The sequence below is a fragment of the Lontra canadensis genome, unplaced genomic scaffold (genome assembly GCF_010015895.1).
Source record: "Lontra canadensis isolate GAN:19392208 unplaced genomic scaffold, GSC_riverotter_1.0 scaffold42, whole genome shotgun sequence".
Classification (NCBI taxonomy): domain Eukaryota; kingdom Metazoa; phylum Chordata; class Mammalia; order Carnivora; family Mustelidae; genus Lontra; species Lontra canadensis.
The window spans coordinates 12230242-12248093 of record NW_022631036.1 but is presented as its reverse complement, the minus strand read 5'-3'; the positions used below and the strand labels follow the sequence as shown (position 1 = coordinate 12248093).

At 33.3% G+C, this 17852-nt stretch overlaps 1 protein-coding gene across 8 annotated transcripts in view; it reads left to right on the top strand.

The window, feature by feature from the left end:
- MIA2 (MIA SH3 domain ER export factor 2) overlaps window positions 1–17852 on the top strand; it is an 89084-nt gene that overhangs the window by 35020 nt on the left and 36212 nt on the right. For all 8 annotated transcript variants that reach the window (XM_032871220.1, XM_032871218.1, XM_032871226.1 and 5 more), the window contains 8 exons: window positions 985–1056; window positions 4630–4740; window positions 5527–5598; window positions 6246–6350; window positions 10936–11058; window positions 12876–12981; window positions 15168–15214; window positions 16106–16196. In XM_032871220.1, coding sequence (XP_032727111.1) covers window positions 985–1056; window positions 4630–4740; window positions 5527–5598; window positions 6246–6350; window positions 10936–11058; window positions 12876–12981; window positions 15168–15214; window positions 16106–16196 — 727 coding nt within the window. The remainder of the gene's footprint in view (window positions 1–984; window positions 1057–4629; window positions 4741–5526; window positions 5599–6245; window positions 6351–10935; window positions 11059–12875; window positions 12982–15167; window positions 15215–16105; window positions 16197–17852) is intronic.

The following is a 17852-nucleotide window of genomic DNA, read 5'->3' as shown; positions in this document are numbered from 1 at the left end:
TTTGAGTACAGATTGAAATGTTTGGAACTTTGGCCTTACTTCAAGGGATCGATCTGTTTCTGGTTTAGACTTTCTTATAACGTAGGCTGTGTGGGTTGGTATTAGTTTCTGCTCAGTTTCTTGGCCTATCATCCTCTGCTTTTGGGCAGGGAGAAGGAAATGTCAAATGCTAGGCTTGCTTCTCTAAGAATTTCCTCTTCTGTCTCATTCTGTGGATAGCTGTCTGAAGTCTTCTGACATATCCTATTTTTCTGTGTGTTTTTGTCCATCTCTTCTTCTTCTTTTTTTTTTAGATTTTATTTATTTATTTGACCCAGAGAGACAGCAAGAGAGGGAACACAAGCAAGGGGAGTCTGAGAGGCGGGAGAAGCAGGCCTCCCACTGAGCTGGGAGCCTGATGTGGGGTTCAAACCTAGGACCCTGGGATTGTGTCCTAAGTTGAAGGCAGACACCTAACCAGCTGAGCCACCCAGTCACCCCGTTCATCTCTTCTTGATCTGGCGAGAAGCTTTTTCCAAATAGCCTAGTTTTCCATTTGATCACTTTTTTAAAAAAAAAAAAGCATTGAAATAAGTGTATTTTGCCAAATCTTATAGCATTGTATGTTTCATTTTCTTTGTTTTGCATGTTTAAAGATTTTATATTGCCTGCTTGCTGTATTTGTTCTATGATTTGAATTACAAGTGAAAAGTTCTGGTGACCAGTTTGTATTAATTTCTCTTTAATTAATAGGTGGACTTGGGACAGTTCTCTTAGTCTTAAAGGTGAAGTTCTGTCATTTGTTAACTCAGGTTAGGGTATTGTGGTATGTTAGCTGCCCTGGCTCTATTATAGTGTTCATATCTGAAGAACTTAAAGCTAAGTAAATCAAAGTAAATTAAGCATACATGTGGAAGTGGATTTTGTCTGCATATTAGACACCTCTCCAGATAAATTTAGAATAAAATTTGTAGAGTTTTTCCTTACAGTGTTGCTTTCTTTCAGTGTGAAGGCTTAGAATCGTCTTTAAAAGATGCCAGTTTTGAGAAGGAGTCAACAGAAGCACAAAGTTTGGAGGTAAAAACAGTACCTATAATTATAAAAGCTGGGGTTAAGATTTTTACTAGATATCATAAACTTTAAGGAAAATGTATCTCCTCAAAATTATTTTTAAAGAAATGTGAAAGAGCATTTCTAGATGTTAAAACTTAAAGAAAAAGTTAATTATAGGAAATGGAACATTAGGTAACATAAAATATTTTTAAAAATTTGAACTTTGCTTGCTAACTTGTTTTGAGCAAGGCATATTTAGTTTGCTGGAACCTAGGGCCTTATAGAAGCTCTTTATTTTTCATTCTTGGGAATGAAATGTATTAAGTAACCATTCCTTTTTTTGATTCTTTTTGCTCTAGAAAGGAAAAAATAGAAAGATTCATTTTCATAAATTTAGGAATAGTTGGCAGGAATAAATTATGTAAATTGTGGCAGTACGTGCCTTTACTTCATCCCCATTGTATTAGGAGCTGACTAGAAGTAGACCAAAGATTTATGTTGTAAGCAGTGATGTGCTGGTAAAGGTTTAATAGCTGGCTCTCTGAAAAGCAGGAGTCCTTGTTTGTAGCATTTGCTTGGTTCTGTTTTGTAAATACTTCCAATTTCAAGGTACCAACATGATGTCACTGAATGTAGGGTTTGGAAGAGATAACTTATAGTCAGCTCTCTTGAGCCAGGTATGATTTGGCTAGTAATAAGAAGGGAAATAATAAAAATTTGTCATTTAGCTAAGCTACAATAGATTAGAGTAAATGCTATTTGTTATTATTTAGAGATGGAAGTATTGTCAGAAGCATACTAATACTAAAGTAGAAAACAATGGATTTGTACTTTTGGTATATAAGTGTTCAGACAGTCCAGCTCGGCTGTTATCAATCACTGATGTCTGTAACCATCAGAAAGTCTATTATTATAACACTGGATATTAACTAACTGGAATTAAAATAGAAATTTAAAAAAAAGCTATAGATTATGTCTCAAAATTTCCTCGTAGAGCCCAAAGGAAGTTATAAATTGAATTCCAAATGGAGTAAATTTCTTAATCTTTTCTTTCTTCATTTGTTACCTATAATATCCTCAAGAACTTGTTAAAATTGTTTTATTTACTGATCTTCTGTTTTATCTCCTCTTCCAGCAGTAACTTCTTAGTTTGATCAAAAAAAAAAAAAAAAAAAAAAAGAATCACAGAAGGCATTTAGCTTAGTAATAGAAAAGCAAAAACTGGACAGAAAAGGCATTTATTCAAGTTTGGTAGTATTGTGGATAAAATAAAGCACACCAATTTATTCTTAAGGCTTTGAATTTACATTATCTAGCAGGAAAATTTAAATGAACATTTTAGAACTTTTTCTCCTATTTTTATAATTTTAAAAAACTTGTGATTTTTATTTTTAAGCTTGATAGATATAATATAAACTATATATGATATAATTTAAAAATTTGATGGTTGAATCAGTAGATAAAATCTAAACAGTACTGTAATTTTGATTCAAGTCAGGGAATTCAAATAATCAAATAACCAAAGTTGGAAAATACATATAAACAAGTTTTTTAACCACTGTAATATAATATGTACTTGTTCTTTTTTATTTTGGTCTCTGTTAAATTCTTTGAATCTTTTGGTTTTTTTTTTTAACAAGTTTGTTGAAGGATCACAAATATCAGAGGTATGTTTATTACAGTATTTAAAATCCAATTGGGATGATTCAGTAACTAATCATTTAAAATGAAAAAGGTCCAGGGACACCTGGGTGGCTCAGTTGTTAAGCAGCTGCCTTTGGGTCAGGTCATGATCCCAGGTTCCTCGGATCAAGCCCTGTGTTGGACTCCCTGCTCAGCAGGAAGCCTGCTTCTCCCTTTCCCACTCCCTCTGCTTGTGTTCCTGCTCTCACTGTTCTCTCTGTCCAATGAATGAATAAAATCTTTAAAATTAAAAAGGTCCCAGAAAATAATTCAATGCAGAACATTATTATGAAGCAGTCTTGATTATTTTTTGAGTTTATTTTTTATTATGTCTTTAATCTTACTGAATCAGACTTATTTCTCATTTTTTTCCTTTATAATGCTCTAGAGTAGAGGTTGGCAAACTATATTCTTTTTTTTTTTTTTTTAAAGACTTTGTATTTATTTGACAGAGATCACAAGTAGGCAGAGAGACAGAGAGAGAGAGGGGGAAGCAGGCTCCCCACTGAGCAGAGAGCCCGATGAAGGGCTCTATCCCAAGACCTTGAGATCATGACCTGAGCCGAAGGCAGAGGCTTAACACACAGAGCCACCCAGGTGCCCCGGCAAACTATATTCTGGACTCTCCGCCTGTTTTTTTGTTTTGTTTTTTACTATAGTTGATACAAACGTTAGATTAGTTTCATGTATACAGCATAGTGATTGAACATCTCTATGCTATGCTCACCACAAGTATAGCTACCATCTGTCAACATACAATGCTATTACAGTCTCATTGACTGTATTTTCTATGCTGTACCTCTTATTCCCATGACTTAATTCATTCCATTAATTGGAAGCCTGATCTCCCACTCACCCCTCATTTTACCCATGCCCCTCACCATCTTTCCTGCGGCAACCATCAGTTTATTCTCTAAATTTATAGGTCTGATTCGCTTTTTGTTTATTTGTTGTTGTTTTTTTTTTTTTTTTAGTTTACACATATGAGTGCAATCATTTGACATTTATCTTTCTCATTCTGACTTATTTCACTTAGCAAATACCATCTAGGTCCATCCACACTGTCACAAGTGGCAAAAAAAAAACCTCATCATTTTTTATGGCTATGTAATATTCCATTGTGTATATATACCACCTCTTCTTTATCCATTCATCCATTGTTGAACAGTTATGTTTCTTCCCCATTTTTGCTATTGTAAATAATGCTTCAATAAACATATATATATATATGTATATATATATATATATATCTTTTTGGATTAATGTTTGTTTGTTTTTTTTTGAATAAAAAGTAGTGGAATGATTGAATCATATATTATTTCTACTGCTTTCCACAGTGGCTGTACCAGTTTATATTCCCAGCAACAATGAACAACAGTTCCTTTTTCTCCACATCCTTGCCAAAACTTGTTATCTCTTGTTTTTTTGATTTTAGCTATTTTGACAGGTGTGAGATGACACCTTATTGTGGTTTTGAATTGCATTTCCTTGATGAATGATGTTGAGGATTTTTTCATGTGTCTCTTGGCCATCTGTATGTCTTCTTTGGAGAAATGTCTGTTCAGGTCTTCTGCCCATTTTTAACCAAATTGTTTGGTTTGTCCACCTGTTTTTGTAAATAAAATTTTATTGGAACACAGCCAAACTCGTTCATTTACATGTCATTGCATTCTTACTACATAGGCATATTGGGACAGAGACTACATGGCCTAAAAGCCTAAAATATTACTCTCTGGCTCTTTGTAGAAAAAAGTTTGCTGACCCCTGCTAGCATTGCTGTTATTTAAATGGTATAAAAATGTACAAATATGTAAATTTATTTGATTTATAATACATGTGTTTGATTATACTTGTCTGATTTATCATAACCCAGAAGTCCTATTCTTGTCTTATAAAGTTGGCTTCCTTTTTTAGACGGTCTATGAAACTCTGAACAAGACTAAATCTGAACTTGAGGATGAAATACTTTTTCTGGAAAACCAGTTAGAAAAAGAGAAAACTAAACATTCTGAACAAGATGAATTGGTAAGGTTTTTGTTAAATGAGACTGCAGGAAAAGGAAGGTTACTGAATTTTAAGAAATTAATACGTATTGGGGTGCCTGGTGTCTGACTCTCGATCTCAGATCTCAGCTCTGGTAGAGATCTCAGAGTCATGTGTTCAAGCCTTGTGTTGGGCTCTGTGCTAGGCATGGAGCCTACTTAAAAAAAAAAAATGGTATCAGTTAAGGTATTGTATGCATTCTAAAAAAATCCAAAAAATACAGAAGGCTGTTAAGTAAAAAGTAAAATTTTCAAGAGCTACTAGCTTTTTTTTTTTTTTTTTAATATGTTAGGGGTTACCATTACCATGTTAAGTATCTTGCACATTTTTAGAGAGATTTTCTATATGCACTATGAAGTAGCTCACATAAATAAAGTTGAATAATCACATACATGGTAGATTTTTTTTATTATACTCAAAAGGTATTTTGAGAACATTTTAACTTTGCTTTGTCATTTATTTTAAAATCTGTTATAAGGAAAATCTAGATGTGTGTGATTATTTAGTAAGATATGTCAGTGAACTTAATCTTGAGCTTATATAGCTTAAACATCATGAAATATTAAAGATGAGATGAAATACTATTGTTGTCTAACTTTCATATAAAATCTCTAAGCATATGGCGGACAAGTTTTCTTAGAGTCCTCATTTTTTTTTTTTGAGTAGATATATTTAGGTTAACAATGTAGCTAAGGTATGTGGTGTCTTAGAAGCTGGAGAGATTTTAGTGAATAAATAGTCATTTATTCATCGATGTTGTCTTTCCAGATGGTGGATATTTCAAAAAGGATACAGTCCCTAGAAGATGAATCAAATTCTCTTAAATCACAAGTGGCTGAAGTAAGTTGAATTAGCGTAGAAGGTCTATTGCTTTTGAAAATCATTTTAATTTTATTGTTTTATGTTTAAAGAAGAAGATATAATACTAGAATTTGAGATATTGGGGTCTTAGATATAGTTCCCTTGTAGAAGGTACTTCAGGAAGGTTCATTTTTTTATTGGACAGATACTTATTGAGTTCTTGCTATGTACTGGTCATTGTTGGAAGGTGCTTGGCACTTAATTTTAGTAGACAAAATATACAGGAAATCTCTCATATAGTTTAAATTCTAGAAAGAGAGGCAGATAATAAAAAGTTAACAAAATTTGCTACATAGTACATAAAAGATTATAAGTGGTTAAATCCTTTATCCAAGGCCACATGACAAGTTCATGGCAGAGCCACGTCTGGACCCTGATTCTAGACTGGACTTTTTTTTGCTACCCCACACTTCTTTTCCTATTAATATTGGTGTGTTTTTTACTTTAATTCCATGTTTTAGGGAGTATGTGTAAAAAAGAACTATTGTATTAAATAAGTTAATAAATTAATTTTAAATTTAAATAAATTTAAATTTAAATAAATTTACAATTTAATTAATAAATTAAAATAAATAAAAAATAAATACGTAAATTCTTATAAGCTTAATGTATTGTGTTTTACTTAGGCCAAAACAACCTTCAGAGTGTTTCAAATGAATGAAGAACGACTTAAGATAGCTCTAAAAGATGCTTTGAGTGAAAATTCCCAACTTCAGGAAAGCCAGAAACAGGTTTGTACTCTATAGGGACTTTTAAACGGTGAATATATAATTATAAATGTTCTGGGCATACTCATGACTGACCCATGCTAGGGGCAAGATTAGCCTTTTCCTGGGAAGCAGGAGAGCAGGACTATCTCCCGTATATCCTTTGGTGTCTCTTTATATAGGGTGCAAATTATATACTCCTGGCACCTTGTTCCTCCAGTAGTTAAAGTAATCCAGGGCAAATTTCAATAATCACAGCAAATAGCATTTAGTACCAACTCCTTAAAGCCAGACTGAAGGAAGGAAGAGAATTATCGAAGCTATGGGTCTGGGGCCTAAAGATAGAAGCAGTTCTGGTGGTAGATCAAATGAGGATTTAGCTTTAACCTTTTCCTTCTTTATATATATATAGATAGATAGATAGATACTCTCACATACCCAAATATATTTCCTGTCTCACTATTCTTCCAATACAGGAGAATTTTTCCATGAGAAAATTTTTCATTGATTACATTATTTGCAGTTTTTTAAAAAAATGTTACAACTGAGCCACATAATGTGCTCTAAATGTTCTGTTTTACCCAACATTTTCTTTGCTCTAGGGTAACTGTTTTGTTTCCTATATACTTGTCTGTATATCTGTCTTCTGGAGATGCTGAATATCTTATTTATGCATTCAAATGCTTTGTTAATATACTGATTTTATATTTTTTTCTTGAAGCAATCCTTCCTGGGGTCTTCCATCCTCCTGGTTTGATAGGAACTTGTTCTCTAGGTCTGTTAATGCTTCTGCTGTCCCGAGATTTCACTTCTCTCCCATTGTCTTTCTTCTGTGTTGTATCTTTTATTTTCTCTTTCTAAGATGTGCTCTTTTGTGGTTAATTCTCTCGATAAGCTTCTTGAGAAAAAGATGTAGATGCTAACTTTTTAAAAATTTACATCTTTTTTTTAAAGATTTTATTTATTTATTTGACAGACACAGATCACAAATAGGCAGAGAGACAGGAAGAGAGAGAGGGAGAAGCAGGCTCCCTGCTGAGCAGAGACCACCCCCCCCCCCCCCCGCCATGCAGGGCTCGATCCCAGGACCCTGGGATCATGACGTGAGCCGAAGACAGAGGCTTTAACCCACTGAGCCACCTGTGAACCCCCAAAATTTACATCTTTTTGAGAACATCTTCATTTTGGTTGGATATCTTCTGAGTTGAAATATTTTTTTTTCTTGAAATTTTGACATTATTGATCTATTGTGTTCATTTTCCAGTACTGCTTTTGAGAAGTCACATACTATTTGGATTACTGGATCTTTCTTTGTGATCTGCTCTTTTCCTCCCTGGAAGCTTTTAATATATTTCATTGTTTCTGTTTCTCCAAAATGTCATTATGATGTGTGGTGTTTTTTCATACATTTGTTGGATACTCTTAGTTTAGAAACTCTTGCTCTTGATTGAGTTCTGGGAAATTACTTCTTGCTTTTTTGGGGATTTTTATATGATTATACAATAATTATTTGAAGATGTCCTCTTTGATTTCTTTGTTTATATGGAAGTTTTATTGACTTATTCTTGTATATTTTTCAATTTTAAGTGTTCTTTTTGTTTTGCTTATGCCTCTTCTTAATTTATGCAAGCCATGTTCTTATCTTGCTGATATTTTATTTTATTTTTTCTTTTTGAAGTGTTTTCCAGTTCCCTGAGTTGTCTTGTTTTCTTTAGTTTCTGTTTCAGTTGTATCTTTTATCTAAGAGTTTCTTTTTAAAGTCAAGTATTAGGTGATTCATGGCAGTCTGCTCATTTGATAGTGAAACTCTCCATGTCTAATTGGAAGCTCTGTGTGTGTTATTGGGAGTCTCTTCTGTAGGGTAATGTGCCTAGGATGTTTCTTGGAAGATCCCCAATTGTTAGCATTTGAAGACCATTTTCCATAGGGATGATACCTCCTCATTCCTGTTTGAGAGGTAGAAGCCCATTTGCCAACAGTGAGATGAGCAGCTTAGAGAGGTAAGGGTTGTTGGTTTGTCATTATTTAGTAAGTCATCTTTCACTTAATACTTGTATGTTTTCAATATTTTACTCACACTTTCACCTGGGGCATGTGTCGGAGTTTCATATTCTGCCTCTCTAGAGAATAACTTTCTAAGCTTTTGCCAGATGTGTATATATGTGTAAGTATGTGAGTAGGGATGTGTGCATGCCTGTGAAAGATGAGAGTGGGAGGGAGGGATGAATGGAGAATAAGAATGTGTGTGTATGTGTGTATATTTATATATGTGTAGGGAGAACACGAGGGACTTTCTGACTCTTTTTGTACATACTTTCAGGCAGTTCTTCTCTTTTTAGTCCCACTTATTTATACCTCTAGTATTAGTGCCCCCAAATTAAGAGCATTTTGTGTTGTATTAAATCAACCTGCATTTGGACTTTCCCATCTTCTGAGTAAATTTCAGCTTTGCTGGTCTGCTAAATCTTTTTTTTTTTTTTTTTTAGTATTTATTTATTTGACAGAGAGATCACAAGTAGGCAGAGTGAGAGGGGGAAGCAGGCTCCCTGCTGAGCAGAGAGCCCGATGTGGGCTTGATCCCAGGACCCTGAGATCATGACCTGAGCCAAAGGGAGAGGCTTAACCCACTGAGCCACCCAGGCACCCCTGGTCTGCTTAATCTTTTACTATATTTCATTCTCTTTCTACATTTTTTTTTTTTTTTTTCCAGAAAGAGTGAGTTGGAGGGACGGGTAGAGGGAAGAGGGAGAAATCTTAAGCAGGCTCCATGCTCAGTGGGAGCGTGATGTAGGACTCAGTCCCAAGACCCTAAGATCAGGACTGGAGCCGAAATCAAGAGTCACTCAACCAGCCGGGCCACCCAGATGCCCCTCTACTTTCCACTTCTAGAATTACTTTTTTCTCATTGCCTATTTTCTTTTTCCTTGTGGGTTTATGCTGCTGCTTTTTTTCCTTTTCCTAAGTCTTTTAGTAGGTTTACTTTCAATTTAGTAGATTACAGGAGAAGGTGGTGGTAAACCTTGTATAAAATTGTTGTAATAAAAACTGGCCTTTTCTAGCTTGAAAAAACTTCATCTAGGTTGTCTTCTTTTTTTATTTTTTGTTGAAAGATTTATTTATCTATTAGAGAGAGAGGGGTTGGGAGGGGCAGAGGGAGAGGAAGAGAGAAACTTAAGCAGACTTCATGTTGAGTGTGGAGCCTGACACGAGGTTTGGTCCAGAACACAGAGTTCATGACCTAAGCAGAAATCAATAGTCAGATGCTCAATCAACTGTGCCACCCAGGCAACCCTAGATTGTCTTACTCTTTCCACTTGCTTTCATGTAATTCCTTTTTAATCACAAACGTTTTGAAATAAACTGTTCTATATTCACTGATGTCCTGTTCTAATAACACTCCTTCTCTAACTTCTTAAGATTGCATGCTGGGTATGGAGTTTCTTTCTTTTTTCTTATATTTTTTTAAAGATTTATTTATTTATTTGAGAGAGGGAGTTAGCTAGAGAGAGTGAGCATGAGCAGGGGGAGCATTAGATGGCGAGGGAGAAGTAGACTCCCTGTTGAGCAGGGAGACCTACGTGGGGCTCCATCTCAGGACTCTGGGATCATGACCTGAGCTGAAGGCAGGTACCTAATGAACTGAGCCATCCAGGCGCCCCTGGGTATGCAGTTTCTTTAGTAACTCACTGGAGTCCACCTAATCAAAAATTCAAAATTTTGTCTTCAATCCTCCTTTGTTTTTAGTCTGTTGGTGTCCTCTTAATTCTGTTATACATGTGTAGAAAAAGTTGTTTTCTTGTGCTAAGAAATATGCTAATGAAGCCTTGGTTTTACAGAGAAATCCAATAATTACTGTTTGATAGAATTAAGTTTTAAAGATTTAATAAATTTGGACTTTCATATTTATATGGGCCATTTCTTTTGTGAATTGCTTGCTCATTCATTTTTTTCCTATTTTATTGACTTCTAAGATCTTTTTGCATGTTAAGGTTATTAATCATTGTTGCATATGTTATAAAAATTCCTTTCTAGTTACTTGTTTGTTTTTAGATTTTGTGCTACTTTTTGATTTGTGAAGCTTCTAAGTGTTATATAGTCAAATCTGTGTTTTATAACTATACTTACCTTTTGTGTCATGTTCAAAAAGTATTTCCTGTAAAAGTATATACGTAAAAAAGATTGATTTTGCAGAATTTAATCTCTTCCACATTAATGGTATCTCTGGAAGTTTAGTTATCTTAACTATAAAACAGCACATGATTTTTAAAAAAAATAAAGGACTTAAGGGATGGTAAGAAATGACCAAATCTAACATATATGTATGTTCCAAAAAGCCTTTGATTTGCTATAATTTATAATGTAAATCAGTTGAACAGTGTTTAAGTTTAAATGTTTCTTATTTTACATTGTCTTTCTTGAAAATTCTTTAAAATCAGGAGCCTGCCCTTTATTCCCTTCTTTCCTCCTTTCATTCTTCCCCACTTCCCTTCTCAGCAACACATTGTGTTGTATAATACCTATTAATGATATATCTAAATATATAAAGAAATTCCTCTACACATAAGTATGAAAAATAATGAGCAGTCTTTTGGGGGGGTTTGAACTTTAGCTTTTACAAGAAGCTGAAGAATTGAAAGAACAAGTGAATGAACTTAATAAACAGAAAATAGCATTTGAAGACTTCAATGTAGATGCAGAACAAGTTCTGTGTGATAAAGAAAATCAGATTAAGGTAAGTGGCCCTGCTGGTTTTAGTGACTGTGAGTCAGCTGGAATTTTGTACTAATTTTGGAATTTGAAAATTTTGTCTTAGCAGCTTTCACTTTTATAATTATTTGGTCAAATTTGAGTACATGTACTTCTTTGGCATTCATTTTAATTTGTACCAGTATTGTCATTCTTGCTCACAAATCCTCCTTGAAGACTTACAGATTTGTAACATATATTATATATTATGTAATAATATGTATTATATCTTTTATGATATATATCATATATTAGATATTAAAATATCTAATTCTATTAAGAAGAAGTTGGAAAGAATTTTAGAAATTAGATGAAATTATATGTACTGGCTGGATATCTGTAATACCTAGATTAGCTGGTATATATACTTTTACGGAGAATGAATAGTTTTCAAAAAATAAGTCTAATTGAAACTTGACTCTGGTAGGAATATAATAATTGATATTATGTAGTATTTGTTCACTTTTTCCTACTCCTTGTTTGCCTCATTGTAGCTCTTTTTCTTGCCTGCTCTTTTAAATCTTGTGCTTTCAAGCTGCAAATAGATACTCAGGTGTGAGTATTCAGTAATAAAATGTAAAGCTAACATTCTGTAATCTATGCATTAAAGTGGAGGTTACCATCTTGAAACCTATATATTTATGCTCTTTATGTTGTTACTAAGAATGTTTTGAAGATTCTAGCTTTAGGAGTTGTATGCATAATTTGGTATATTGTTTTATTTTTTTCCCTAAACTTACCCTACTGAAGAACTTGGATTCTTCCTAAACAAAACAAGAATGAGATGCTAATCTCAAATTCAGTCAAAGCTGTAAGCCATGTTATTTGTGCCTGGAACACTCAAGGGGGAAGAGATTGGAGGGTGGAAATTATAAACCAGAATGGGTTTTTAGGTGGGTCCTTCCACAGAAATACATGGTCATTTTATTATGTATGATGCTAGAAAATCTTTATTTGAGAAAATTCAAAAAGGACTGTTGGAAAGCCTGTAATGTAGCAATTCAGATTCTGTTATATATATATTTTTCTTTATTTCAGTTGAACTCTTTAGGTAGTCATTAACTTGAAAAAATCAGATCTGTAAAATCTGTGATCTTTTTATATATCATGTGTCTCACTTGCAGATTTGGTTGACCTCACACAAAATTTATTCATTTAATGGCCATTCTAATTTGTGGCATGTGAAGAATGTCCTATAAGAAAATGTTTTGTTACTTTATAGTCATGTGATGTATTTAGCAAAAATAGACCATTAAAAAGTAGGAATAAACAGCTTTGGTTTTTAACTTGTAAGTTTTTTTTTTTTTTTAATTAACATATAATGTATTATTTGTTTCAGGGGTACAGGTCTGTGATTCATCAGTCTTACACAATTTACAGCACTCACCATAGCACATACCCTCCCTAGTGTCCATCACCCAGCCACCCTATCCCTCCCAGCCCCTTCTCCACTCCAGCAACCCTTAGTTTGTTTCCTGAGATTGAGTTTTTTATGGTTTGTGTCCCTCTCTGGTTTGGTCTTATTTTATTTTTCCTTCCCTTCCCATATAATCCTCTGTCTTGTTTCTCAAATTCCTCGTATTAGTGAGATCATATGATAACTTGTAGAGTTTAATAGTCAATAAATGTTAAAGTTTTTGAGGGTATTTACATATCTTAATATCAGCTGGTGAATAACGGCTCATGTACTGTTATTTATATAGATTGATTTTTAAACTGTGACTGCATATTCAGAAGTTATAAATCAGTTAGCAAAAGACATTACCCTCTTTCTCTTTTCTCCCTTTTTTACTAAATGTCAAGTCGCTGACTGAGCGCCTGATAAAGATGAAAGATTGGACTGCTGTGCTGGGAGAAGACATAGCAAATGATGATAACTTGGACTTGGAAATGAATGAATCAGAAAATGGTATGCGATTGTCAAGTTGTGATTCATCCTCTTTTGCTAAAAATCATGAGTCTCTTGTATTTTCTTTTAGTTCCCTGTGTGCACCATGGTCTTTGTTTTGTTTTGTTTTTGGCTTTCAAGGATTTTTTTTTTACTTTAAATTCAATTAATTAACATAAAATATATTATTGGTTTCAGAGGTAGAGTTCAGTGATTTATAAGATTTATATAACACGCAGTGCTTGTTACAACACATGCCCTCCTAATGTCCATCCCTACCTAGATACCCCATTCCTCCACTCTTCTCCTTTCTAGCAACCCTCAGTTTGTTTCCTATGATTAAGAGTCTCTTATGGTTTGTTTTCCTCTGATTTCATCTTGTTATATTTTTCCTTCCCTTCCCCATGATCCTCTGTTTTGTTTCTTAAATTCCACACATGAGTGAGGTCATACGATAATTGTCATTCTCTGATTGACTTATTTTGCTTAGTGTATTATATACCCTCTAGTTCCATCCATGTTGTTGCAAATGGCAAGATTTCATTTTTTTGATGGCTGTGTAATATTCATACATATATACACACACACCCCACATCTTCTTTATCCACTCATCTGTCAGTGGACATCTGGGCTCTTTCCATAGTTTGGTTATTGTGGACATTGCTGCTATAAACTTTGGGGTGCAGGTGTCCCTTTGGATCACTACATTTGTATCTTTGGGGTAAATACCCAGTAGTGCAGTTGCTGGGCTATAGGGTAGCTCTATTTTCAACTTTTTGAGGAGTCTTCATACTGTTTTCCAGAGTGGCTATACCAGTTTGCATTCCTAAGAACAGTGTAAGATGGTTCCCCTTTCTCCGCATTCTTGCCAACATCTGTCATTTCCTGACTTGTTAATTTTAACTCTCTGACCAGTATGAGGTGGTATATCTCATTGTGGTTTTGATTTGTATTTCCCTGATGCTGAGTGATTTTTGGGCATTTTTTCATGTGTCTGTTGGCCATTTGGATGTCTTCTTGGATAAGTGTCTGTTCATGTCTTCTGCCCATTTCTTAACTGAACTATTTGTTCTTTGTGTGTACGATGTTCTTCATACAATTCTGCTTTGGCACATCATCTTCATCTATCTCTAATACTCTGTCCCTCTCTTGCCATCCCTTATTATTAAGCTTCGGTTAGAATACTGCCTTTTTAGTAAATATTTCTCCAAACTCCTCGGACAGACTTACAGCTTCTTTCCTCCATGTTCTTTTTATATATTGTATATTTTCACATTGCATCATAATAATTTCAGTGCCTGTTTTTCCCTGTCATGTCAGGTAATCAGATGAATGGGTGGGTAGTTTAAAAAATGAGTGTTATGTAGACGAATACCTTCGGATATTGGTTTTTGTTTGTATGTTTTAATTAGATGGCTCAGTACTTTAATCCTGTCCATCCCAAATTGTTATCACCACTGCTGGTTATGGTCTGGAAACTCAAGCAGGAGTTAGGTTCACTATAGATGCTCATTGTATTTTCAAACCAGTTCTTTGACTTGAAAAAAGAATTTTTTGTTGACATAACTATAGATTCTTTGGAAATTGCAAAAAGAGTACAGAAGTGTTTTGTTTCTCTTTTACTAGCTTCTCCCAGTGGTAACTCTTCTGACCTTTGTGTCCTGTCTCTTTTTTCTCCCTCTACCCTCTGCATAATTAATACATATTAAGGAGCAGAAGGTATGATTTTTTTTTTTTTTAGAAATTTCTTTGGTGATACCATTAATGCACTGAAAGAAAACTATGTTCCAAAAGTGAATACATGTGCTTTGTTTTATTCTGCTTTATCTTATAAGAAGCAATTCCTTTTGTAATGAGAAAATGTAAATTTGTTTAATGTCCTTTTAATTTGGAGTATAATTTCACTTATATTTTGTATGCTGAAAGATTTCAAGAATAGTTGAGAACTTCTTATTATAAATTTGTTCTTGGAGTGAGTAGTGAAGAACCTCGTTAAATGAAATTGTGGTACTTTCAGTGCCTTATTATTTAGCTTCTTGGGAGCATGTCCAAGACTATCCTGCCTTATATCAAATTCTTTATTGTAGCAAGAAGGGTGATTATAAGGCTCTAGTTGCATGAACTAATAAAATCACTTGGATGTCTGTTTTGGAGTGGCACTGTTTCCCTAATTTATTGTTTTTATTTTGTTTTGTTTTTTACTATAGATAATCAACCAAAAGGAGCTTTGAAGACGTTGGTTCATGCTGCTAAGGTTTGCATTACTGCATAAATATAAAGAATATAGAGAAGGAAATAGAACTTGGGTTAAATCTGTATGTCCTTAGTAATTATTTTAAAAGCCTATTTTATAGTTACCACCATAGAAGCAATCTAAATTTTCAGAGGTGATCAGTATTTCTTTATCAATTGCTTCTTTCTTTTCTATAATAAGTTTGGAAATTCATATTGTTAATTTTTAGAATGTATCATAATATAGATTTTTAAAGTCTACACTGATGTTTTTGGATAAGGAATATATTAAAAATATTTAGTGTATTTTCTCTCATGTTTCTATCTTTGAGCATTCTTCTTCTTCTGATAGCAGTATTTTTGTATATTCCTGTTGCCCCATATCCTAATTTGAGAAGTAAATGCTAGGTTCACTTTCTTCTGGTTTATCCCTTCTCTTTTCCATTGTACTAGTGGTATCTTGATCTTTACTGAACTTTGTGAAGGCTTGGTAATGTAATTTGAAGGTTGCTTTAATTAAAACTTCTGTGTTGAAAGTAAATATAATGAAAATAGCTTTTTTAATAGAATCACTTTTAATAATAATATAATAAAAATTAATAATATTAATTATTATATAAATAATATTATTTAATAAATAATAAATATAATATCTTTTTAATTTTAATAAAATACCTTTTTAAGGATGAGTTATTGATCTTCTCTGTCTCTGTTCTGACATTTACAACTACTAATGACTGTTAACTTTTCAAGATGGAAGCTGCATTGTTGGTTAATGCTTTCTAGGTGACAATTTCATCAGAATGATAAAAGAACTTCAAAAGGTTGGGATGGTATATTGAGATTTTTTGTTTTTCCTTTTTTGGTGTAACTGATTAATGTTTTGTTTTTTTCTTTCTTCCATTCTCTGAAGTTAAAGACATCTTTAAAAACCCTAGAAGGAGAAAGAAACCAAATTTACATTCAATTATCTGAAGTAGATAAGACAAAAGAAGAGCTTACAGGTAGGTTATCTATATCTTTTTATACAGAATGGTACTGTTAATTGAATCAATTACAGAAAGGCCCAATTTGATTGTTTTTTTAACTTTTACTTTTGTTTCTGACTTGTGGAAAATTAGTACTGAGTTTTTTGCTTGTGGTGGTAAAGCCTGATTACCAGTTTCCTCCATATTCATATGAAATAAAAATAATGATATTATTTAAAAAAAATGTAAAACCACACTTATCTTGAATTTCTGTGTTATATGTGTGGTATGGTTTTAGATGTTAAAAAGTAGCAAATTAAAACTGTTAACTTTTAAAAGATCATCCCTGTGATCAAGTTTTACCAGAGATGATTTCCAAGATTAGTATCTGTTAAATAAATGTTCTTGGCATTGGCTTAAAGCCTAGGTCAACAGTTTTCTTGTGATATAGATTTAAAAATTTCTGTGGAAAGGCATATGCACATTACGATCATTTAATGTTAGCATATTTACTTTAAACTTTCCTTTTGATATATATGATTAATAGATGAATAATTATATGCCTTTAATTAGAATGCTATTACATATGATTGCTAAAATTTTAATGCTTGTTAGTATGATTTGGTGACTTTTGAATCTGCCCTCTTTACATGCAGTAAGTTTTGCATTAAGATTTGTGGTGGGGGCGCCTGCCTGGCTTAGTCTGTAGACCATGTGACTCTTAATCAAAGAGTCATGAGTGCAAGCCCCACACTGGGTGTTGAACCTACTTAAAAAGATTTGTGGTGATGATTTATATACATGTTTGGGAGATGGCATCTCAATCTTAGAGTAGGTCAGAGGTGAAGTTATGAAGTTGAAAGATAAATGAGGTTTTTAATAACAATGTGCTAATTATCTAGCATTCATAATTACTTAAAATTGTTAATTTTGTTTTATAGATAATTCTTTTATAGATAATTCTTTGGGTTAGCATTTGAAACAAGCTAAAACTGGTATTTTTCTTTCCAGTCTTGATCTGGATTAAGCTAGGGTGGTTTTGTACCATTTCTTATCAGAAGATGAAATTTTTGATCTGACTTATAACATATATCTAAATTTTGCTTAAAAGGAGGGCTGGCCAGAAGTTAAGTATTAACCTGTAAACTTTTTCCTAGATAAAAATAGGCATTGTTCATCATGTAGAAGTAGTTTCACAAGAAATGTTTTTTTTTTAAAGATTTTATTTATTTTTGTAAGAGAGAGCATGCACACACACACCAAGTGTGAGCAGGGGAAAACAAGCAGAGGAAGAAACAGGCTCCCAGCTGAGCAGGGAGTCCAACAGGGGACTCAATCCCAGGATCCTGGGATCATGACCTGAGCCAAGGCATCCACTTAACCAACTGAAAGGTGCCCAGAGGAAGTATTGAACTAAAATATTTCTCTTTAGAATTCTCATCTCCATAACCTTCTTGAGAATTTTATTGTTTTTTGGCACTCTAACTGAAAATTAGATGCTGGAATTAGAATATTGAAGATATTGGGAAATCTTGGAGTAATAAAAAAAATTATAACAGTTTTTCTAGTTCTTTAATTAAAATACTAAAAAGCATTTAGGTGAACAAAATATACATTTTCTGTGGAAAGAATTGCATTTATTAATAATTATTATTTTTTGTAATTTTAATTTTTATGAAGTGTTAATGTGCA